At 41.6% G+C, this 26,041-nt stretch overlaps 1 protein-coding gene and 1 long non-coding RNA gene across 3 annotated transcripts; one reads left to right on the forward strand and one right to left on the reverse strand.

Annotated features, from left to right (window-relative positions):
* Positions 1-353: 353 nt before the first annotated feature.
* Positions 354-6,965, reverse strand: LOC127368179 (uncharacterized). 2 transcript variants are annotated; one of them, XR_007885588.1, is made up of 5 exons: positions 6,355-6,965; positions 2,086-2,301; positions 1,699-1,761; positions 1,447-1,598; positions 354-652 (listed from the first exon to the last, which is right to left on the reverse strand). It is a non-coding gene; the product is annotated as an uncharacterized LOC127368179 (long non-coding RNA). The 2 variants fall into 2 exon arrangements; XR_007885587.1 differs by having other exon boundaries at positions 1,699-2,301.
* A 12,378-nt stretch (positions 6,966-19,343) lies between these two features.
* On the forward strand, positions 19,344-25,976 carry rpl7l1 (ribosomal protein L7-like 1). The gene is made up of 6 exons (XM_051409377.1): positions 19,344-19,424; positions 21,994-22,102; positions 22,226-22,389; positions 23,574-23,711; positions 23,823-23,932; positions 25,143-25,976. The coding sequence occupies exons 1-6, from the start codon at positions 19,411-19,413 to the stop codon at positions 25,349-25,351; spliced, it is 744 nt and encodes a 247-aa protein (XP_051265337.1). The 5' UTR covers positions 19,344-19,410; the 3' UTR covers positions 25,352-25,976.
* The last annotated feature ends 65 nt before the right edge of the window (positions 25,977-26,041 follow it).

Genomic DNA, 26,041 nt, shown 5'->3' on the forward strand with positions numbered 1-26,041 from the left:
ATTGACGAAAGAAAATGCAAATTGGATAAAGAAATCTAATTTATGTTGGGTTTTTTTTAAAGAAGAAAATTTAAAACAGTTAGTAAGTTTTTGTCTCCCCCTTTAAGATTATTATTCAATTTCATAATCCTTTGAAAAAGAATGGAGAAAGAAAACAAAATCATCTTTGGAAGAAGTAAAAGTTTTTTTCCTTTAATAGACTATCCACTACAGTATATGGAGATGCCACTACCCAGTTATTCATTTACCTATATTTCTTTCAAGCAACTTTTTTTGGTTATTTTTGTGTCCTTTTTCCAAAAAAACAAATTTTTTCCCAAGAGGTAGATAGTAAAGCATCTACCTACCTAGCATCCCAAAGCTCACCGGAGTTTTTAAACCAGCTGCTACTGAAGATGGACCCAGCACCGGAGGAAGATCGCTATCCCACACACCGGAGGGAGCGGAGGAGGCGCAGGTGGATGTAGCTGGAGAGGAGCAGGGGACCGCCCTCAGCAATGGAGGGGAGGAGGAGGGGGGAGTGCACCAGCCCCAGAGAGAGGACCACGCCGCAAACCAGTTAGGGGGAGACGAGTCAGATGACCCATATAACAGTGACCAGGGCCGCAGGGGAAACAATATTGACATATTGGGCGGAAATGGGACCGGAGTCCTGTCAAAATAAAGATGCTGACATGTTGGCATCGGAACGCCAATATAAACAGCAGAGAAGATTTTTCTCAAAAATGCATTTCAAACGCAAACTCAGTAATGGAGAGTGTGTGCCCAGAGAATGGCTCTGTTATTCACCATCAGCAGGTAGTAGTGTGTTTTGTTTTGCATGCAAAATGTTTGGCGAGAACAAGGAAAAGTCAGCATTTGTGAGTGGGGGTTATTTTGACTGGAAACATGCTAATGATCGTATAGCAGAACATGAAAGCCGTGACATTCACAGAAAAGCCATGATCACTTACGTCAATCAAGCAGCTGACAGTGGGACAGTGGACTCAGAACTCAAAAACAGTTCAGTGAGGAGTGTGAATACTGGACACAGGTTCTACAGAGAGTTGTTACTGTTGTGAAGTTTTTTTCCACAGGTTTGGAGACACCGACAACGGCAATTATTTGGATTTGATGTTTATGCTCAAGTGGGCTCAGTGATATGTTAATAACAATATTATGGTGTTTTCTGGCTCAAAGAGGGAAAACTCACTGTTGTATGTCTCAAAAGAAACTAATGCATTTTGTGTTGTAGATTACCTAGATATTTCACTTTTTTAAAATGAGACTCTATAAATCGAGGGGATGGGGGGCCTACAAAACCTCTCAGCCCCGGGGCCTAACATTAGGTTAAGGCAGCCCTGTGGAGCTGAAAATATTTGGGCAAGGCAGCTCAGTAATTGAGTCTATCAGCTCAGGCTGAGGTGGATAGTGCCACAGGGAAATCATGATCACTGGGTGACGTACAGGACTTGACCCTGGGCACAGACCCAATGTCTCGAGCTCAGTCTTCATCCATATCTTCTGCTGATGGGAGCAGTTCCACTGTGCAACATCCTGATCATGGCCTGGGACTGGGGCTGCTGGCTGCCTGACAGGAGGAACTAGACATGGTGGAGCTGTAAAACACAAACACATAAAACACTACAGTATAGTACAAGGAAATAAAATCGAGCTCTTTATCAAAGACATGGTTAAACCAGTGTCACAAATTCTTACCTTCATCATGGAAAGTGTCTCCCTGTGCTTCCACAGGGGCAATACTCTGTGGGGATGATGTATCTAGGATGGTGAGATACAAACACATTTAAGTTTGTTATGCTTCGCAATCTGACTTTACTTGTTGTCTTTGCAGCTAACTGGTAGTACAGACTAAACATTTTCATTAAATTGTGAATTGCTGTTTATTTGAAAAGTAAAAACACAAATCTTTTAAGCATCTGAAAACAGGTAAAGCACAGAAACAATATCAGTATATAGTAAGAATATCACTGGTCAATCAAAGATGTGGCACGTGAACCTGTATCTAAGCCTCTGTGGTATTTTACATGCCAAATCCTTGAATGACAGCATAAATAAAGAATGCATATAACACAAAAGACTTACTATCATCATTGACATGTTATTTCCTTTGGTTAGTGGGAGAGCTAGAGAACACAAACATCAGAACAGACCAGAACACAGCCAAAATAACAAACTAGTTGACAGAAAATAGTAACGGCAGGTGAATTCTGTTGTAAACAGAATCCTCTGTCCGCACTAATGAAGAAAAACCTGTTGGTGGAGACACAGCTGCTCTTCCCTGGACTGCTGCTGGTGGTCCTGAAAGCACAGGTGTAGGGGTTACACTACTATGTAATTAGAAAGGTAATTAATCACTGAAGATTAATAATACACTCGTAAATGGGTTAGGGGTTAGGGTTAGGGTTAGAACAAGGGGAAATATGCTTAGGTTAACCCCCACTTTGAGTCAAATGTTTTTAATGATGCGAGTAACAGTACTTGATTGAACAGGTTAAGTCACTAGGTCAATTTTTGCAAAGTCTGATTCTCAAATTAACCCTTTTTTTTAAAATGGCACAACAACAATGAATTTTGTTGAAGAAAATTAACGTGTTCCTCTACTCGCGATTAGGCACTTTTAGGTGCTTTAAGGGTTTTATCCTTATTTTATGACCTAACAGAGACGTTGGCGTCCCTGTCAATTTTCATGGTGGTTTTGTGTGGTTCAACACCTGGACTTTGTTTAGTAAAACCCTTAGTGGCCATTTCACATAGTTGTCGGCTAGTGAGGGTTTCTGGACATGCCATGATACCAAGGTGGTGGCTAGTCGTGGGGTGAAGATTTTGTACAAATAGGGACTTAAAGTGTATTTCTTCCTCCATTTCAGTTTCCTTTTTGGACCCAAAGTAGGCTTCGTGAAGCCTCTGGTAGTACTCGTTAGGGGAGATTCTTGTCTTCCATGTTTGACAGCTAAAGCGGCAGTTAGACCTGTCTTTACTGTGTAGCTTTTGTATTCATCTGTCAGTGCCTTGCTGAGGACTTCAAAGCTTTCTCTGACATGGCGAGGTTGTCGCTCAATGAACTTGCTAACTTTATGACTAGAGGTCCCTCTAATTAGATAGATTCTGTCCTCGGCTGTGGCATCTGGGAATCTCCTCATATAGAACTCTATGTCATTTAGATATGCGCTGGTATCGTTTTTACCACCTGGCTTAGGTTCAAAACGGGTTATGTTTCAAGCGATTTTGTCTAGGTCCCTGAGGAACGGATATTGAACTCTTGACAGAGTATAAGGCTGAGGGGAAGAAGACCTTTTAACTTGGTCATTCGGGTCCCTTTCAGTCCGCAAGTGGGCAGAGGAATCTACGGGTGTCATAGCTCCTAGCTGGAACATGTCTGATTGAGCGTTCCTGTTGAATATGCTCTCTTTCTCTTTTAGTTCGCGCTGGAGATCGTTTAGTTGATCCCTGGCTTCTTTTAGTTCATCTAGCGCGCCCTGGTGAAATTTTCTTTCGTTTTCTTGAGCCCGCTCCCAGACTTTGAGCTTGGACTCTAGGTCATTAATTTGTTCAGTTGCTTTTTCGAGGTAACGGTTAACGCTGTCAGAATATCGGGTTACTTCTTTGAGTTGATATTCTGTTTTGTCTAACTCCCCCCCTTGGGCTTGAAGGACTTGTTTTAGCTCTGAGTTTTCGTCCTCTAGTTTAGCTTGTTTGTCCTCTTGTGCTCTAAGTTGAGATTCAACCTGGCTTATGCGGCTTTGTGCCTTATTTAGGGACTGTTGTGTTTCTGTTAAGGATTTCTTTGTCTCCTCATGTTGCTCCTTGAGGGATTTGTATTTGGTTTTTCGGGTTCCTATTTCAGCTAAAGCGTTCTCTAGCAATTGGTTGCTGCGTTTGTTCAGTTCATACATCACAATAAGCATGCTTCCTAACATTTTCTCTCTGTCTTTTTCTTTCAGAGTTTCAGTTAGAGTCTGGCATACTAATGCAGACATCATCCCAGGTAGTTCACTGGAATTGGTCTTTTGCAATTTTACATCATTTAAGAGATCCTCTGCACTTGCAGCTACAGAAGCCTCGGATGCCATTGTTTTAGTTGAGGGTTCTCAACAACAAACAAAGGAAATTAACAATTAAAATAAAAAGTTTTTAAATTTAATTGTATGCACTTTGTTTTATTTTGTTTATCTTATTTGAACTTTAATTTTGAATTGTTTTCAATTTGAAGTAGAATTTGCTTGGTTAATTAACTTGATGCGTGATACTTTATTCAAAACAGGCGTTTGGATTCCAAAGAACCTGAAAGCTAGTGTTTTAACACAAAAGCTAAAGTATTTGATATAACCATAAAGTTTACTTGGATAGTGGTTAACAGCTTAATTGTTTGACTTGCATGCATGTAGCATATATCAAAATCAAATTCCGAATAATATTATAAGGAATTAATATTTGCAGTTAAATTTGGATTAATCAAAAAAAAATGTTTTATCGAATGTGTAATTTACAACTTAATTGTTTGATTAATCTGTATAATGAGACGCATCAGTTTACAATAGCAGGTTTTGCAGTATCACAGGCTTTTAATGTTACAAATTAACTAATCAATGTGCAGGATTTCAGCCTATTAAAGCTGAATTCTCAAATTCAATTAACCAAGTCAATCAACAGTATTATCGCAATGTATCTATTGTTAACACAGCCAGCCACTAGGGGTGAGGTTACAAATTCAATTTTAATGGTCGAACAGCAGAGAGCACTTTTTCAAATTGGGTGTTTAACCCAAAATTTAGCAACAGGGGTTGCCTATCACAAATCCTTAACCAAGTTGAGCAACAACAGAGGAAGTCAAATGGCGGGACAATTTATTAGCTCCACCCACTGATATACCCCCACTTTTTGACGAGGTTTGGCTCAGTGGTGATTTGACTACTGAAGGGGAGACTTCTAAGCCTGTAAATGTTGCAGCAATAAAATTTCACTTTTCACCACAACAGTAGCTCTTGGGCGCGGCCGCCACAAGAACTTTCTTCATACAAACAGTTTTTCAGTGTTTCAGAAAAACTTTCAACCAGCAACAAGCATTGCACTCATTTACTCACACAGCCTAAACTTGTCTTTGAACAGGTCTGTTATTACAGTAACCTATTTTAATACTACAAGGAGTATTTTTGTAAAACCTCTGGCTGTTTTCACAGTTGGATCCCTTTTTAGTTAACTAGGCTAAATCAGGAGCGCGAGGGTTTGAGAAAATTATTATATCACTGGAATATCGCAGCTGATAGTAATTTTAACTCAAAACGATATCTCAATCCTGGAACGTTGCAGCAAAGGAGATTCGTCAAAATCGATTCAATTTAGAAGTGTACAGTGACACTTCTGCATGCACATAACTCACAAGGGTTGGAGCAGTTATCATATCACTGGAATATCGCAGCTGATATTAATTTTAACTCAAAACAATATCTCAGTCCTGGAATATCGCAGCAAAAGAGATTTGATTAAATTTAGAAGTGTGACACTTCTGCATGTACATAACTTAACATCCGGGCACATCAATTTCATTTTATGCAGTGTGAGCACAGCTCTGCGGAGTTTTATGCTCACACACAGTTTAAGGTATATGCAGTCAAGAATATTCACTCAAGTATTGCACTAATCACTGGGTGGACAGTCAAACAGTATTAAGCAGCTGATTAATACAACTAGTGTTTTGTCTGTACACATCAATTTAATGCAGAAAACCTTGGTTTTAGGTGGACTCACACGGAGAGCACCATAATATTAATGTAGGGGTTACACTACTATGTAATTAGAAAGGTAATTAATCACTGAAGATTAATAATACACTCGTAAATGGGGCACCACCTCCGTTGTTTAGCTACTGGAATAATCCGGAGGAAATTATTCCACAGATCTAATCAAATCAATTTCAAATAAATTTATTAAATTTCAAAATCTATATTTAAGCTCATATTTCTGAAGTAGTGATTTCTTTTACACGATTCATCGATTTCCCCGCATCAAATCAAACCGGCATTGGAAAGGACATACGGTTATATATGTTTATTAACTGAACTAATGCAGAGTAAATAGCATGAAATGACAAATTCAAAAACAATTCAAACAAATGACAACAAGTAACAGAATATGTGGACAATATATGAATTATTACTATTGGGTGATTCAGGAGCGATGGTGGATTTTGCGATGCGGCAGTAAGTTTAAAATATTACGAGAGTAAATTTTAGAACTGAGAGGCCCTAATCGAAAATTATCTTAAACTTAAAAGATGGGAATCAAAGCTTACAGACAGACACCAGCTCTCTTTCATGTGTGTGAATCTGGCCGTGTACCGGAGAGTCAGCCTACTTTGTTTGTAGATGGAACTTGGAAGGATTCCAGGTCCTTGGCTTTTAACTCAACTGCGGCTTTGCGTCACTGATCCAACAGGCTGAGGGAAGTTGCTCCAAAAAATCTCTCCAAAAGGCCCAGCGCGGCGTGTGCGCTAGTGAGCGTTGGGGGCAAGGTGGCTGGAGAATAATGTCTTTGTCCGGCTGGAAACGTTTTTACGTCTTCTTGAGCAGTCAACTACTGCGACGTCCTTCTGGCTGATGATAAATGTCTTAGAGTGGTTGGTCTTCAGCTTTGATTGTAAACTAATTCAGCTTCTTGTTTGAAAATAACTGGAGGATGAAACGCTGGCCTGGCGAATTCTCCGTCGTACCTAAGTCCAAGAATTAGATTAAATTCACTTTCTGTGAATCAGGCGACAATACTCGACGATAAGACTACAAAAATATAAAAGAAGAAATTCGTTTGTGTCTTAAGCTTTCAAAATAAAAGTACTTAGGAAAGTACTTCAGCACAGCAATTTATAACTTGAAGAAAAATTCAACACGTGTTGCAAACAAAGTAAAATAAAGTATGGAAATTAAAAGTAAGAGCGAGAATAAATAACGAGTGGATCCAACACTCTTAGAAGGAAGACAGGATCAGATGAGTGAGAGAGAGCGGGAGTGACCGGAGTCTATATTATATATGTTTTATTCTGAGCCGTATCCGGAAAGGCTAATTGCGTCACTTCCTTTAGCGATATTTCGATATTCGTAACTTTATTAACTTACTTCTATCGTGTTTTAAAGTTTCTAAATCCTAATTCACCATTCACAGAACCCACCATGAATTTATTAATAGTTCACATGTTTTAACATAACATAACTGAAATTACTTAATGTAAAGGAAAAGTAGAACTGATTAAAATCATTAAATCATTAATCATCAAACAAGTATATAAAGCAGCACTGAAGGATTGTACATATTTCGTATAGTGCTAGCTTAATCCTTGTTACAAAAATTATGTGTCAGGCATTTACTATTTGGAATAATACACAATTATGAAACAAAGTTCGTTTTGAAAGAACCTTACGCTATACCAGAATCTTACCAAAAGGTGGCACTGTGGCTCCATCAAATATTCAGACATTTTACACATGATTTTGTAACTTAGTCCAATCTGAAGACAGAAACATCAGACAAACATTACATTTGCGACCTTCTCATGCTGGATGGCAATCTGTTAATTAGGAGAAGATGAAATTTTACCATAATACTCCAACAGAACTAAATCTATATCCGTGCAACTGTTGTTACTGCTTCCTAGATTGGAATGTCCACTATCAAAAGAAAACATCGTAATTTACACTTTAGAGGAAGGGGTGTCAGAATGCCAGATGTGGATTCCAGAGGAGTTTCTCTCTGGAGGTGGACCTGTCAGACTAAAAGAGATGTAAACACATTTCAGGGACATCTAACCCTGATTTACAATCAAAAAGGCACTTAATTATCACACACGATCCACTTTAGGTGTAGGGTGTCGTTCTGATCAGTGGAGAAGTCAGTGTTCTGTTAAAGAGGATAAAACAAATTGACACCCAGAGATCCCATCTGAGAATCTGAAAAGAACCAGGCTCTCTGTGCAGGAGACTGTCGGCGTCACAGTCTCACCCACCCTCCTGGGTCAAAAAGGTCAAAGGGAAAGAAAACTCTCCTGGTGGAACATAATCAAAATAATATGATGATTGTTGAATTAAGAGACTGATAAAGCGTCTCTTGTAGAGGAAGACGAGGACAAGGTCCTACACAGGTGACATTTTATCACGTACAGTAAGAGTTTAAAAAAGTATTTTTATATGTTTCACACTTTATGAAACTAGATCCACCTACTTAGTTCAGTGTCAAATTTAGATGGAGACAGGTTCAACATCTCTCTCTCCAGCTCCTTGTCCTCCTCCATCACTAGGAGATTAAACAAAACATTCATTGTGTGTTAGCTACATTAAATTATCATGAAATCAGTATTTGAATATTGTTGTGAACTGACCTAGAGTGCCTGATGTTGAAGTGGAGGCAGTAGATGTGGTGGAGCCTTCTGCAGGTGGTGGACAGGACTCTGCCCTTTTCAGCTTGAGGATGTACTGCTGCTACAGGTTGTACATCTTGCTGCTGCTCTAAAATGTAGGCAGCATAACCATCCAGGTAGTGGGTTTAACCCAAGTAAACTCAGTTTCCCAACTCTTAACTAAGATAATACTAATCCCCCTTCAGATAGTAGTCAGACAGTATCGATCAATGAGGGGAAGCTGTATTTATATATATATAGATTGAGAGATTTCAGTGTGACACTGTGGAAAATGAAATATGGGGTATAAAATAGAAATATGCTGTAGTATTTACCCATTCAAAATGTACACAGTCAGCTAACTGCCCGAAATATGACTGTAATGTTAGTCAAATGAATGAAAGAATGAACTAATTAACTAATGAACTTGGCAAAAAGCAGGATTTTGTATCAGTGACAGAGAGAAACTGAAGACCTGACAGACAGCTCTTACAGTGTGTACAGTAATATTATTTAGCAGCTGTTATAACATATAACGTTACGTACCAAGTTAATGTACTAACGTAAGCTAATGTTATGTTACATTAGCTAACAGCAACCCGAGTTAGTGTAAACATTACTACATTGTAAATACAGTATGACCATATACAACTGAGAAACGTGAATTTATGAGTTAACAAAATAAGTCGAACTTACAATTGAAAAGTTAACTTGACGACAGATAAAAATAGATCTGTCTCTGAAAAGAAGTGTTTGTAAGCTCCTGTCGATGGTCCGCTGTCTGTCATTCAAAGAAGAAAACAGAGTCTCCTTACTTCAATCGAGGGGGGGAAACAACGTCACCAAAATCCAGCTTGTGGCCAAAAAACATATTACATCCGTAGTGATAAGAACTACGATAGAGAATGAATTGGAAAAGTTAAGGAAGTTAAGGACTACTATTTTCGGCCCTGGCGCAAAAGGTCCCCAGTTCGAAACCGGGCGGAAACTGTCTTCTTCGCTCTTTACTCTGGGTATTGGAATCAAACTCTACTCAGTATCAAAATTAAACTCCACTCAGTATCAAAATCAAACTGTGCACAGTTTCAAAATCAAACTGTACTCAGTCAATTAAGCAGACAGATGCAAGAAGGGGCAAAGTCAAGGTAACCATACCCTCAGCTTGACTTGGTTTCCTGCTCAGTGTGTCAATTGTTCAGTTATTTCTCTGCCTCCTTTAGCGGTAATTGTACCTGTTTTAAGTGTAGTTTATTTACTGCGCTGGAGGCGAGGCTAAGTGAATTAGAAGCACGGCACCACACCACAGAGAAATCTTTAGTCCCCAGTAGTCGGCGCAGGCCAACCCAGTGTAGCTTCTGCTAGCCATCCCCCGGTGGTTCCTGAGCAGCTGGGAAGCCAGGGTGGCTGGGTGGCTGGGTGACTGTCCGGAGGAAGCATAGCCCCAGACAGCAGAAGCCCACGGTTCACCACCAACAGGTTCACATGTCCAATAGATTTTCCCCAGTCAGCGACACACCTGCTGAGAAACCAACTCTGGTTATTGGCAGTTCGATAGTCAGGCATGTGAATTTAGCGAAGCCAGCGACCACAGTTAAATGTATCCCTGGGTCCAGATGTGTGTGTATACAGTGATGACATGTATAGCTGCATGTCGTCATTCCACCGCAGGCTGTCGGGTGGTGTTCAGGAAACAATGTGGGCTTTATTGATAACTGGTGGACCTTCTGGGGAAAACCTGGTGTGATTAGGAGAGATGGCATCCATCCCTCTTTGGATTAAACATCAGGTCTCTGTCTTCTAAAGCTGTTCTAGTTAATGAATTAATATCAGATTATTTACTTTGTCTTACTGAGACCTGGCTGTGCCATGAAGAATATGTAAGCCTAAATGAATCCCCTCCCCCAGTCATATTAATACTCATGTTCCTCTAGGTACCAGCCAAGGAGGTGGAGTAGCAGCTATAGATAATTCAAGCCTTTTAATTAATCCTAAACCTAAACTAAATTATAATTCATTTGAAAGCCTTAGTCTTTCTCCCCCGACCAGGAAAACACTGCAGCCAGTTCTGTTTGTTATAGTGTACCGCAATCCTGGCCCGTACTCTGATTTTCTGTCTGAATTCTCCGAGTTTTTATCAAGTTTAGTCCTTAAAACAGATAAAGTAATTATGCATTTATTGTCTTCCCACAAAATCCTTTTCGATCTTACCATTATTTAATAACTTTTGAATTCCTATTACTAGATTATAAACCATTAGGCAACACTTCCTACAGCAGATGTCTATCTGACAGTGCTGTAGCTGTAATTCAATGCCATTTCTGAATATAACAGAGTCCTATAATAAACGCTCACTGCGAACAACACTAGATTCTATTGCCCCTATAAAAAGGAAAATGTTAAAACATAAGAGGCTACCACCATGGTACAACCACCAAACCCGCCAATTAAAGCAAAAAGTCCGGAAATCTGAAAGGAAATGGCGCTCTTCCAAATTTTTAGAATATTGCTCAATTTGGCAAGATAGTCTTAAAATATATTGGTGCTGTCAGTTAAACCTGTTATTAACGGCATTAACGCAAACCCATTTTAACGGCGTACATTTTTTTATCGCGAAATTAACGTTCTTTTCGGCATAGCACACTTTGTCGTTTTTTTCACATGCTGTTGCAACAACTAGTAACGTTAGAAAAACTACAACACCACACCGGATCTAGCTAGACCAGAAACAAAACAAAAGGCACGCCGCACCCACTTGTTAAAGAGTAGTAGACGTTACGTTCTGAGTGGATGGCGAGCGTGAGACGCCGAAATGGATGCCAATAATATTCTGAATTGAAAGTTTACTTTTAAAAAGTTGCCAAATGGTTCCATTCACAAGACCAACGTGATCTGTGTGTTTTGTTGTTGTGAACTGAGCTATCATCGCAGCACGTCCAGTCTGAAATACCACTTGATGGCCAAGCACACAGTTGATGCGAATTCTCCGCCCCCTCGTCAAAGCCAGGCGACAATGGATGATTTTTCAATAAAAACAACATTTGCACAAAGCAAACCGATCCACTTTTCCATGTTGATAAGAGCATTAAAATGAGAAAAAATAATGGGACAAAAAGAAATCAAGGGACATTTAGAATAGATAAAAATGTGCGATTAATTGCGAGTTAACTATGACATTAATGAGATTAAATATTTTAATCGTTTGACAGCACTAAAATATATAGAAAGGCCCTCCGTAATGCCAGAGGAGCCTATTATTCAGCACTCATAGAAGAAAATAAGAACAACCCCAGGTTCTTCTTCAGCACTGTAGCCAGGCTGACAGAGAGTCACAGCTCTATTGATCCACGTATCCCCATAACCATCAGTAGTAACGACTTTATGAGCTTCTTTTATCATAAAATTATTACTATTAGAGACAAGATTAATTACCAAATGCCCTCAACAGGTATCGCTGTCCCTCCAAGTTCAGGAATTTTAACAAATGTCAAATCAGATATATATTTAGACTGTTGTTCTGCTATCGAGCTGCAACAACTAACTTCAATAATTTCTACATCGAAACCATCAACTTGTCTGTTGGACCCCATCCCAACTAGGCTGCTACATATAAGAAATCTTACCCTTAATTGGCACTTCTTTACTGGATATGATCAATCTTTCTTTATTGTCAGGATATGTACCACAGTCCTTTAAAGTAGCTGTAATTAAACCCCTTCTTAAAAGGCCCACGATTGACCCAGGGGTTTTAGACAACTATAGACCCATTTCTAACCTCCCCTTCCTCTTTAGTCGCCAAAACAGTTGTGTGACTTTCCACATAGCAACATCTTATTTGAGGATTTTCAGTCAGGATTTAGAGTTCATCACAGCACAGAGACAGCTCTGGTTAAAGTAAATAACAACCTTTTAATTGCTTCCAACAATGGACATGTCTCTGTACTTGTACTGTTAGATATTAGTGCTGCATTTGACACCATTGACCATCATATCCTATTACAGAGACTTGAGCAACTAATTGGTATTAAAGGAACCGCAATAAGCTGGTTTAAGTCCTATTTATCAGATTGTTCTCAGTTTGTACGTTAGCGATGGATCCTCCATAAACACTTAACTTCCATAAACACTAAACTTAGTCATGCAGGACAGGTTTAAGGACATAAAAACCTGGATGTCCTGCATTTTTCTGATGCTAAACTCGTACTCGTAAAACTTGTACTTGGCCCCAAACACCTCCGAGACTCACTAGATAGTATTACCTTGGCCTCCAGCACCACTGTCAGGAATCGTGGAGTTATCTTTGATCAGGATATGTCCTTTAACTCCCACATAAAGCAAACCTCTAGGAATGCCTTTTTTCATTTACGTAGTATTGCAAAAATCTGACACATCCTATCACAGACAGATGCAGAAAAACTAGTCCATGCATTTGTTACTTCTAGGCTGGATTACTGCAACTCTTTATTATCAGGTTGCCCCAATAAGTCCATTAAAACGCTCCAATTAATTCAGAACGCTGCAGCACGAGTACTGACAGGAACTATGAAAAGAGATCACATCTCTCCTGTACTAGCTTCTCTGCACTGGCTCCCTGTAAAATTCAGGATAGAATTTAAAATCCTCCTCCTCACCTACAAGATAAGAGAGATATATATGTACTTTATTAATCCCCTATTGGGGAAATTGTTTTTTCACTCTTTTTTATTTTTATACACACACACACAGGCTGAAATACACACATGCAATTGTGGACGTGCAAACAGGGAGAGAGATGGTGGAGGTATGGGCTGCCACGTTAGCAGCGCCCCATGAGCAGTTTCTTGGGGTTAGGTTGCCTTGCTTAAGGGCACCTCGGCAGTGCACAGGAGGTGAAATTGGCACCTCTCCAGCTACCTGTCCACCCTCCGTATTGTGGTCTGTGTCCGGTTCCCAAGCCAAGTCCCTACAGACTCAGCTACTGCCACCCCAAAAAAACAAAGCTCTTTATGGTCAGGCCCCTCCATATCTTAAAGAGCTCATAGTACCCTATTACCCCACTAGAATACTGCGCTCTCTAAATGCAGGGCTACTTGTTCCTGTAGTCTCTAAAAGTAGAACAGGAGCCAGAGCCTTCAGCTACCAAGCTTCTCTCCTGTGGAACCAGCTTCCAGTTGTGGTTCAGGATTCATTGTTGTCTGTACTTTGCATGTTGTTATCTATTATTGTATTTTAATTATGATTATTATTAAATATCTGTGAAATTCACTCAGATTCAGACTCAAAAGAACAAAGGTAAAAAGGGAAAACCAACCAAAAATTTGACAGAATGTGGAGTAAAATGACCATATCCCTTCCTGTAAATAGAATGCATTTGATTTATCCTGTGTTCAAGCTGCAACTGTACAAAAATGCTGAATGCAGCATATGGATAAATGAGGTCAAAGGTCAAACAACTGCAATTTTATTTTCTTTGGCTGCGTTTCATTAGTCGTTCACTTGCCCTCGGCACTTGCCCTCGGGGGAATCCCCGCCGCCATCATAAGTGTCGTTCCAATTGTCTGGAAAACTGAAGTGAACTTGGTGAGATGGACCCTCGGAGGGCTGAGGGAGCGAGTGAACAACGATGGTCACTCCGAGGTGGATATCACCCACAATGCATTGCAGTTTACGTCATTGCCGCTATAACGCCGAGTAAGGGCAAGTGCGTTTCATTTAAATCCCCCGCTCCTGCCCCGCCCACTTTCCCTCCGCGCTCCAAGTGGCCTCCGTGCGACGTATGCTGTTACGTCATACCAAGGGCTGAGGGTAAGTGAACGAGGGGAAGTGGAACTACTAATGAAACGCAGCCAATGTCTCCAGTGAGGAAGCAGCAGTGCCCTCTGCTGTCACTACAGAGAACTGAAAAAGCTAACAACACTTGTTATTCCAAGGCAGTCTCCCATCCAAGTACTAATGGGGCGTTCTATTTGTCCACCGAACTCGATCTGCGAATCGGTTTCCTGAGTTACGAACCGGAAGTTGCAAACAGAACGCCCCAGAGGACCTCGAGTTCAGTTACCAAGATGGCTACTCTGAGCATCACACTAAGTAAATATTGTGGTTTTCTACTATTTTAAGCACTTTTGTCTTTGTTGTAACCAAATGAAGAAGTCGTACACATAGCACTGAATACTGTTACCTATAGGCATGTCGCTACAGTCTTATTATGTGTTAAATACCACCTAATTAGTTATTTTGTAGCTTGTGCTAGAGACGCTCCATGTTGCTATGACAACAATGCAAAGTCTTGAGAAGAAAGCAGAGTAGTAGCCACATTAACGTTAACGTTAATCAGAACGGAATATTCAGATATCAAACTGTGAAATCTGATTGTGTAATATGTAAGGAACATGTGAAATCTGCGGTGGGTGCACCGTTAACGAGATAATCACTATAAATGTTGCGAAACATCCAAACTGCCTATTGCAACCAAGCAATAGCCAAACAGAACGCCAAAACCCGCGGTTATTCGTTTTCCAACACGGATGTGACGTCACTCTCGAGCTGCAAGTCGCCATTACAAGACAAAAAGAACGCCCCATAATTCAACCCTGCTTTGCTTCCCTGATCAAAGGAAATCAGGCATGCTTAGGGTGGTATGTCCATAAATGTGAACTAACACCACAAAAATGCATTGGATTATACCTGGGTGAAGGGAAATATTACAGATGCATTCTGTTCAACTTTGGTGGTTTTCATTATATCAGTGGTGAGTTGGTACACTACTATTTTTTTTTATTTGACATGGATCATGTGATTCGCTGGCGCACCTTGGCTGCCGCTCCGTCTCCGACAATAGTCCATGATAAAGTTTTTGTCTCTTGACCTACGTCTCTCACCACACCAGATAGTCTGGTTTGGCAGTCCTCTGAAATTGGAGAGCAAACAGATTCACTGCTATCTATCTGCTTCGTACCTGTGAAGTCCTCCCACCGTCCTGCTAGCTCCTGCTAGCTACAGGATCCCCGGGACTTCGGCATAGCCTCATCGCCCTGCCACCGGGGTGGCCATTCCTGCGGTCTTTCCCTGCCATCTTCTCTGCCAGCTCGAGCCCACCTGCCCGTCCTGCCAGGATCTTTCCATCCCGGTGTGGTCGGCTTTACTGGGCTTTGGCTTTGGCTTCCTCCGCTGGCCACCACCGCATCAGGCTGACAACCTCCTCTCCCTACCTGGACCCCCTGGCTAGCAGGCCGGCGGCCCCTCTCTTCCTCATCGGATTATCCCGTCCTCCCGTGATCTTTCCGTCCCGGTGTGGTCGGTTCTGTCGGGCTTCCGCTGGCTTCCTCCGCTGGCCACCACCGCATCGAGCTGACGACCTCCTCTTATCACCGGGTCCTCTAGGCTAGCAGGCCGGGGGCCACTCTCCTCATCGCCTCATCATCGGACCACAGATCGCCTGCTGCGGTTATGCTGTAGATCACCCTGTGGATTCTTCTGGAGTACACGATACGGCTCCGTCCACAGACACCTGGCTCATGGTCACAAGCTAGTACTAGCTCCGTGCTAGCGCTCCACACCTGGATCATGCCGCCGCTGTACTCCACCTCCGTCCTCCATTCACTCAACAACCATCAGCGCCCGGACTGCACCGACATCCTCCGTGAAACTGGACTACTTCGCCGTCCTCCACACAGAGGCTCTGGTCGTATGTTCATTTACAACGGTTCAACTCCTAACTCTATCCCATCCATCTGGTCCTGCTCACGCACCGCAACTTCCTCATTACGTCATCACAACAAACGACATGTGCACCTATCTAATCTCCGCCCCCTTCCTCGGTCCTCTCAACCCTTCACGAAGCAACGTCACCTGAAACTGGCTTTGCTCAACACCCGCTCACTTAACAATAAAAGTCTCATTCTGAATGAATTCATAACTGACAATAACCTGGATTTCCTCTGTATCACTGAAACCTGGCACAAACCTCTGGACTACTTTTTGCTCAACCAGACCACACCCACCGGATACACTTACATTGACAAACCCCGACCTGAGGGGCGGGGAGGTGGTGTAGCAGCAATCTACAGGAAGGACATCAAAACATCCACCATCTCCATCCCTGCTGCTCACTCCTTTGAACACCTCACTTTCAAACTCTCTGGTCCCACTCCTCTGGTCACTGCCATCATCTACCGCCCCCCCAAACCAAACCCCTCCTTTCTCACCGACTTCTCTGACTTTCTAACTCAGTTATCTGCCATCTCACCTTCCGTTCTTCTTCTGGGAGATTTCAACATCCACATTGACAATGACTGCAAATCTGCCACTGAATTTCTGGAACTACTACACTGCTTCAACTTCACCCAACATGTCAACTTTCCCACCCACAGCCGTGGTCACATCCTGGATCTGGTCTGCTCCACTGGTCTCACCTTACATCACCTCTCCAGCTTCAACCTCAACATCTCCGACCACCTGGCAATCATCACGGACATTGACATCCCCATTCCCACCATTAAGGATAAACGGACAATATCCTTCAGAAACCTCAAATCCATCTCCCCTTCAGCTCTTACTACCTCTCTTGCAAGTAAAATATCTTCCTCCCCCCCACCGCTGACTGACAACCCCTCTGACCTCACCAAGTTCTACAACGAAACACTCTCCTCCTGTCTCCATCAGCTGGCCCCCATTAAAACCAAAACCGTCTCATTCACCCACTCTGCCCCCTGGTACACTCCTGAACTGCACAAAATGAAATCACGCAAACGACAACTTGAAAGACTTTACAAGAAAACCGGTTTAACTGTTCATCTCCAAACTTTTACAGACTACCTCCTGCAGTACAAGGATGCCCTCAACACCACCCGGTCCACCTACTACTCTCACCTCATTCACGCTGGCTCCACCAACCCCAAGGCTCTGTTTTCTATAGTAAATAAACTCCTCAAGCCCAGCGACAATACCTCCAAGTCATTCACCACTGACAAATGCAACTCCTTTCTTTCATTCTTTCAATCAAAAATCGACAACATTTATAACAATCTGTCCTCCGCTCCTGCCCCCACAGCCTGCAATCCCACTCCTTCATCTGCTCCTCCCCCCTTCGCCTCTCAGCCTCTGTCTCAGTTCTGCCCCGTGTCACCAGGGGAGCTGCCCAAAATCATGACAGGCATGAAAACCACTACATGTGTCCTGGATCCTATCCCATCTCACCTCATCAAGGACTCTTTACCAGCCATCTCCACACTCATCACAGAAATCATCAACTCCTCTCTCAAGTCCGGCTCAGTCCCCCGCTCACTCAAATTGGCTGCTGTCACCCCCATCCTCAAAAAACCTGGACTCAACCCTGACATCATGTCTAACTTTCGGCCCATCTCCAATCTTCCTTTTCTGTCCAAAATACTGGAACGTATTGTCGCCACACAACTCAAAACCCACCTCTGCTCAAATGAACTGTTCGAACCATTTCAATCCGGTTTCCGCTCCCAACACAGCACCGAAACAGCCCTCCTGAAAGTCACCAACGACATCCTCCTCTCCGCTGACTCCGGCCACCTCACCATCCTTATCCTCCTGGACCTCACTGCAGCCTTTGACACCATCAACCATACCATTCTCCTCTCCCGTCTTGAGTCCTCTCTCAGCATCACTGGCACTGCACTTTCCTGGCTCAAATCTTACCTCACAGACCGACAACAATTCATCCATATCAACAACTGCACCTCCTCCACTGCTCCCCTGTCCCAAGGCGTCCCCCAGGGTTCGGTGCTTGGTCCTCTCCTCTTCATACTCTACCTGCTCCCCATTGGCAACATCATTCGCCACCATGGTCTCCACTTCCACTGTTATGCCGATGACATCCAGCTTTATATCTCCACCAAATCCATCACCCCGGCCACTCACTTCACTCTCTCCAACTGCCTCACCGACATAAAATCCTGGATGCATTCCAACTTTCTCAAACTCAACTGTGACAAATCAGACCTTATCATTATCGGCCCCAAATCCCTCACCAAAACCACAGACAGTTTCCACCTCACCATTGACAACTCCACCCTGTCTCCATCCCCCCACAGTCGCAACCTCGGAGTCATCTTTGACAATAACCTCTCCTTTGAACATCACATAAACCAAATCACGAGAACTGCCTTCTTTCATCTCAAGAACATTGCCCGTCTTCGCCCATCACTCTCCTTCTCTGCTGCCGAAACCCTCATCCACGCCTTCATCACCTCCAGAATCGACTACTGCAACAGCATCCTCTATGGCACACCATCCAAAACTCTAAATAAGCTACAGTACATCCACAACTCCGCTGCACGTATGCTCACCCACACCCGCACCCGTGATCACATCACTCCCATCCTCCAAAACCTCCACTGGCTCCCAGTTCCACAGCGCATTCAGTTCAAAATCCTCCTCCTTACACACAAAGCCCTCCATAACCAGGCTCCTTCCTACCTCACTGACCTGCTCCATCGCCACAATCCATCCCGCAGCCTCCGCTCATCTGAAGCAAACCTCCTGACTCCTCCACCCCGGACCAAGCACCGAACCTGGGGCGACAGAGCGTTCTCTGTAGCTGCCCCCTCCCTCTGGAACTCTCTCCCCAAACACATCCGTTACTGTACCGACCTTCCAACATTCAAATCACTGACAAAAACTCACCTTTTTAAAATTGCTTTTAATGTTTAGCTAAGTCTGATGTGTTTTTAATGTTTTACTATTTGATGTTGTTTGGCTGTTTTTATGGTTTTTTTTATGTTAAGTGTCTTTGAGTATTTAGAAAAGCGCTTGTAAATAAAATGTATTATTATTATTATTATTATTATTATATATATTTGGTATGATTATTTTTCTCTTTATGGTGTATGTGTGGCTTTGTTCTGTGGATAAATAGTAAATAGATGAATTAAAAAGATCTATACGGTAAGGTTATTGGACAGAAAAATGAAAAATAAAAATAAACCCCGGCGGTGTACACCAGGGCAGCTTTCCGTCTCTCGAAAACACCGAGGGGCTGTGACATCATCTCCGAGCGACGGCCGAGTTTTCAGCATTTCACCATGGCCGAAGCGGAGTAAGTATATGTTGTTCATTTTATCTACGTCCATCCGTTCTGTCTTTGCGTGTATATGTGCGGTTTCTAGTGTTTCCAAGAAAAGCAACTATTCTTTAAAATATATAATTGAGTCAAGATCTATATTTCGAGGGTAGATGGTTAGAAAATGCAGATTCAGCGGAGCTTCATTTCACATGGGGTAAAGTTTACATCACCGAGATAGAGCTACAACATAGGTAGCGTAGAGTTTTGACAACATTTTAACCAATTATGTGTAATAGAAACAGAAAATAAACAGACATATAATATAGAGTGTTCTGTGTGTTTGGAGGATGTTTTGACTGACTTTAGCTGCTGTTAGCAACTGAACCACCAAACTGGAAAGCTGAAGCTGCATGTAGCTATTCGTTCTGTCTGGACAGAGATGACAGCTTGTTTTTCCAACATCTTTTATGGGTTTAAGACGATAGAAGACTAAACAGTAGCCATTGTCTTGTCGTTTCATATGTGTTTCCAAAAATTAGGGCTGAACAATTAATAGATATAATATCAGAATAGCAATATGGCTATATGCAGGAGCTAGAATATTTGATAAAGGTTAAATGTGTCATAACATGCCATTATATATAAAAAATTGGTGCTACAGAGATGCCACAGCCTTCAAATTATATTCTCCATACCTCAACGAGCTTGTTTGGTACAGACCCCAGCAGAAATTATCATCATTTTAATGTTTTATTCAGTGAAAATGAAATGCAAAAGTTACCATTCCCTTCTCAAATCGTGGCCCATTAATTGCAATATTTGTCAGAATAATTCCAATATGATTTTTTTTTTTCATTCAGCTCTACTCAAATTCCTCGCTGACTGTGTTTTATTTATTTTATTTATTTATTTATTGGTTTATTTTAACAGGGACAGTGTACATGAATTAAACAGTCCTGTAGATGCACCAGAGTTAGCCACAAGGCTATTTTCCATCTGTTGTCCCTGGACAGATGTAACCTAAAAGTAAACTACAATACAATGTACAATGTTAAAATAGAAAACAGAATTATCACATGGAGACAATGGATTAATATTAGGGATGGGGCCGATCCGATCCAGTATCGGTATTGGGACCGATACCAGCGTAATTCACATATCGGAATTTCCCGATCCAACCTGCGGAGATTTCCGATATCCATGAGCCATGTCTGCGCTTTAACGTTGTCTGCTGAAATGACTCCACAGGTGATTCCTGCCGGCCAGTCTGCTAGCTGGCTGCAAACTGTGGAATGGATTTCCTGAACAAGGCGCGGCTCAATGAGACACAGAGTTAAGAGACACGCCCCCGCCCAGGAAATCCATTCCTCAGTTTGCAGCCAGCTAGCAGGATAGCATTGAGCAGCATTGTGGCTAGCCAACATGTCCACTGTGGGAAAATACTTTACACTGAAAACACCGCAGAGCAAGACAGCAAAATGCAATGTTTGCAAAGCCGTAATTCAGAGACGCCGAATCGCCCTCGCGTCGCACAACACTACGAACGCAATCAAACATTTAAAAAGCACCACACGAAACAGCACGAGGATTTTTTAGGCGAGCTGTCAGGAATCACTTCTGGAGTCATTCCAGAAACAAGTTAAACTCCAGGCAGACAACGTGAAAGCTAAAGGGATTAGTGTGTGTGTGTGTGTGTGTGTGTGTGTGTGTGTGTGTGTGTGTGTGTGCGCGCGCATAAGATGTTTACAGTTATTGCACTTTTCTTATATTTCAGATAATTGACATTTTAAAACCTTGATTTGTTGATGCTACAAGAACCAGTGTACTTGATCTGTGCTGTTCAGATGCACACTGTTTTATTGATAGTGTGTGTGTAAGATGTTTACACTTATTGCACTTTTCATATATTTAAAGACTCAAATGTTTGACATTTGGGGAATTTAATAAATATTGACATGACAATCAATTTGAAACCCTTACAGTTGCATATTTGTTTTCAGGATGAGATTTTTCCTGTTAACAGGATTTCCTGTTTTTCTGACTTCCTTTTCTGACCTTATACTCACCTCAAGTTGCCTTCTGGGACATACATGCATACATACGTACATAACATACTTCCCTGTTGAGAGGAGTTTATTTCAGCCTCATATAAAGTCAACAATAATGATAATAACTATATTAAAGCAAACAGAGCTCTGGTAACAGAATAGTATCGGTATCAGCCGATATCCAAATTCAGGTATCGGGATCGGATCGGAAGTGAAAAAATGTGGATCGGTGCATCCCTAATTAATATACAATAGTTGAAGATCACACAAGTGATTAGTTAAGACAAAGACTTAAAACACACACACTCTCTCTCTCTATCTCCCCCTTCTCTCTCTCTCTCTCACACACACACACACACTAATTGTGAAATAATCACTGAGCCTAAATGTTTTAATGGTCACACATCTGATTGTGTATGAACCATTTTTTCAGGTAGAATGTAAAAGACAGATGTGAGTCCAATTCCCTAATGTGAGCTGGAATGGTGTTCCATTCTTGTGCTGCCTTGTGTGAGCTTTGTCTGAGCTTTGTCTGTGTATGTTCTTGTTATCAGATCAAAGAAAGTGATCAAGTTAGTTCCTGAGTATCTACTGAAGAAGAGGAAAGCATACCAGGCCATTAAAGCCACCCAGGCCAAGCTTGCGCTGCTTGAGAAGAGAAAGGTGCTTGTGGTTTCCCATATCAACCTGTTCTAAAGTCAACATATCACATAGATGGCCTATATACATACTAACCATTTTAATGTACTGCTGTATAACTATGTGTGCATTTCTACATTATTCCAGATATCAAAAGGCAAAACATTAAAGTTCAAGCGTTTGGAAGACCTCTTGAAAGACAGTCACAAGAAGCATCGTGATGAAACTCGCATCCGGAGAGCTGAGCACAGGCCACCTGCCCCTCTGCCTCCTGCTAAGAACAAGCTAGCCTTTGCAGTCCGCATCAGAGAGTGAGTACTGTGGCTCACAGGGTTTTTTAAATAAAATTTTCCCCTAAATAGCCATGGTCACATAAAAGCATGCTACACAAAGATTCATCAAAAGTTGAAATTGGTTTTACATGTTTGCATCCATCTGCTTAGCCGACTTTAGTGACACATGCAGTTAAAAAAAATAGTGAATTACTAACTATAAACTCTATGTACATGTAGACTCTACATTAAGCCTACCATGCCAATGTGAACATTTTTAGTTGTGCACCAAAAACACTAGTTGGCTGTGGTATTTCTATGCCACTGTGTTGAGTTTATTTGTGTACCTTAAACAATGGCAACTAAAATCAAAACTCTCCCTCCTCTCTTGCCTCAAGCTGTCTCTTCTGTTTTCCTTGTTTCCTTCTTTTTCCCCGGCCGCCCGTGAAACGACAGACAGACTGGGTCATAGGAGGTGCATGTCAGGCTACAGTGTGGGGTACGAGGCTACGCCTTACCTACATTGTACCCATGATTTCGATTTGATGCTGTAGTATAGAATAAATCAGGCTTTAGTCTTTATGTTGAGAATTTGGGGAATTTTTCTTTGGTAAGAGACTTTTAAGCTGATCAGTCTCAGACAATATATGTAGTTAGCAAACATGAGGCTCAGTGTAATGTGCAAAGATATGCACAAAGGATTTAAACAAGTTCTTTATTTTATTTTCCAAAGGTGTTTTACTACCTCTGGATATTGATTTACCAGACTTCCCTTTCGGAATATGTGTCTATTAAACGTTCAATTAAATTTAGTTTGTCTTTAACTTAAAGGTCCAGTGTGTAACACTTAGGAGGAAGTATAATATTCATAGGTATGTTTTTATTACCGTAAAATAATAATCGTAATTTCAGTACCTGAGCCCTGAACAGACAAACCAAACACTGGCTCTAGATAGTGCCTTTTGTGTTTTTTGTGACCATGCTTTATCCTAGACGCTTAGAAGGCAAGTGATATTCAGTTGGTTGCAGTCTGCAACTTCACCACTAAATGCCACTAAATCCTACACACTCGTCCTTTAAACTGAATGAATAATATCTTAGTCCTCCAATGACATGCTCAGTCTCACTGACTCTCACTTTTCCACATGTGATAGACTTGTGTATTGTGGTTGTGTATCTCTGTGTTTTGATAAACCCTGACATTAATGATCCTCTCCTGTTAGGATCAAAGGCGTCAGTCCCAAAGTGATGAAGGTAATCCAGATGTTGAGGCTGAGGAAGATCTTCAGTGGGGCCTTCGTCAGAATCAACAAGACCTCTGTAGCCATGATGAAGATGGTGGAGCCCTATGTGGCCTGGGGGTGAGTAACGGGGGACTGTTGTACTTGGAAAAAGTCAAGCATGGGTCAATTTAGTTGTTTTTGTTTGTTTGTTTTTTGCATATTATAAATACATGGTAATGTTCCCGACAGATTTCCCAACTTGAAGTCTGTTCGTGAGCTGATTCTGAAGAGAGGACAGACCAGGGTAGGCAGGAGGAGAGTTCCTCTTACAGACAACACCTTCATTGAGCAGCACATGGGTAAGTCTGTTCCACCGTTTGATTTAGCCACCACAGAATGATAGCAGGGCTCACCACTATCATCATGTCAGGCAAGCCGAGTGATTGGATCTTTCTTGCCAAAACACACCCTAAGGTGTCAGATGTTATGTAAGTTATGTATTTTTAGCGTTGAGAGTTTAGTTGAGAACCGGTTCCAAATTGTCCGATCCATTAGAACTGTATGCCTCCGAGCTGATGAGTTATTTTTATTGATGCCACCATGTTTTTCTGACAATTGCGCATTGCCTAACTGTGGTGTCAAACTCATGTGTCTACACTGCTGTAAACAACAAGGAGGAGTCATGGTAGAGAGGAACAAACAGTCCCAAGCGTGGCTTCATTTCACGAAGAAAGACGACAGCAGCACTAGTTGTAATGTCTCTAGAATAATCATTTCAAGTAAGGGTGGAAACACCAGCAATATGGTGAAAAATCTCTCTATGCAACATGGGCTTAAATTCCAGGAATGCCATATATTCGGTACAATATGCATGCAAGCCACTGCTTCCCAACTAGCAGCACGTCCATCACGCAGGCAGGCTTAGCAGATTTTTTTCTTTGACAAAGATCTAAATGAAAACGCATGCTGTATAAATATTCTCTCATTTTGTCCATTTTAACAATGACACAGGCCTGTGCAGAACTATTTTTTGCCCACACGGGAAATTGATCCAGAATGAATCAATTTTGAATCTAACGTAGTTTTTACGCTTTTGTACAGAAGTCCGTCACTGTGAGTCACATAACATTTTCTATGGGGAAAATGAATTGGACTTTTACTTCCAGAAGTAGGGGTTCCCAAAATAGCTCCTTATGTAAATTGTTTTTTTCTTTCTTTTGTCTGTTTAAACTTTGAACACCAAAACAAAACCCCCCAAAACCCTGCACTTTACTGAGTAAGCACACTGAAAGCTGAATGTACGATGTTTTGCCTCCATGTTCACTAATCACAGAGGGGTTAGGTTGTAAACGCGAGTGGGCTTTTTGTCTGTTCATGTTACTCAAACATGATTTCAGTTTTTCAATCAACTTCAAAAGTCCCACTCTGTGTGGCTTTAAATAACACTTAAACGTGTAAATTGACAGCCTCTTTGTCATACTTTATTCCTCCCTTTCTGCTGTTTACACACTGCTACCATCCTGTCCTCCACATTCTATTAATGCCATCCTCCTCACTGTTGTCTCTCAGGTAAACATGGCATCATCTGTTTGGAGGACCTGATTCACGAGATCTATTCAGTTGGTAAGGGCTTCCGAGCTGCCAACAACTTCCTGTTGCCTTTCAAGCTGTCGGTGGCTCGTCACGCTGCTAGGGACAAGGCCGGGCTCCTGAAGGACCTGGGAAACCCTGGATTCCGTGGTACAGACATTAACTCTATCATCAGACAGCTGAACTGAGGACAAAAACATGCAAGACGGACACTCAGCAGCAGCGTCAAGGATGCTTTAGTGCAACTGCCAACAACAAGATATTTAAATTTATTTTTTGTTTCTTTGGCAGAGAAGCTAATGGGTTCCACCTAGAGTCATACTTTAATAAACATTTACCTGTACACCCATTCCCTGGTTACACTTACAGTACACTGGGAGACATCAGAAGGACCTGAAGTGGGGTCTCTTGCTAATCCATGTTTTTGTTTTGCACTAATGTTTGAAAAATGAAATCATGTAGTGCCCCTAACCACCGACTGATGGATGCAGTTGTGCTCCTTGGTGAAAATGTAACAATGTGTAATAATAACTTGAGAAATGTAAAACATTGTCAGTTAAAGGGTGTTTAGTTGCTACACATGACATTCCTCAATTTGTCAGAGGAATGGATCAATACTTGCTACATAGGCAAGACAGTAAATGATTAAGTAGGATGGGCAGGGCAGCACACCTACAGCAATCTCATTTACTGCATTTAGTTTTCAGTGTGTAAAGTCTGAAAAATCTGTTTAAAATCTTGATTAATTCATTGATTTATGATTCACTGTTAATACACTTGGTTTTTACAATAAAAAAACAAAATGATTCATTACTTTTGCGATGGTAATTAAGATGTTCGGCACAAATTAGTCTGTCTGCTGTCAAAATGACACGGTG

This window comes from Dicentrarchus labrax, unplaced genomic scaffold (assembly GCF_905237075.1).
Source record: "Dicentrarchus labrax unplaced genomic scaffold, dlabrax2021, whole genome shotgun sequence".
NCBI classification, from domain to species: Eukaryota; Metazoa; Chordata; class Actinopteri; family Moronidae; genus Dicentrarchus; species Dicentrarchus labrax.

Coding starts and splice junctions, on each gene's coding strand:
- rpl7l1 (XM_051409377.1), top strand. Junction 22,390..23,573: donor TTTGCAGTCCGCATCAGAGA/GTGAGTACTGTG, acceptor CTCTCCTGTTAG/GATCAAAGGCGTCAGTCCCA. Junction 23,712..23,822: donor GAGCCCTATGTGGCCTGGGG/GTGAGTAACGGG, acceptor TGTTCCCGACAG/ATTTCCCAACTTGAAGTCTG.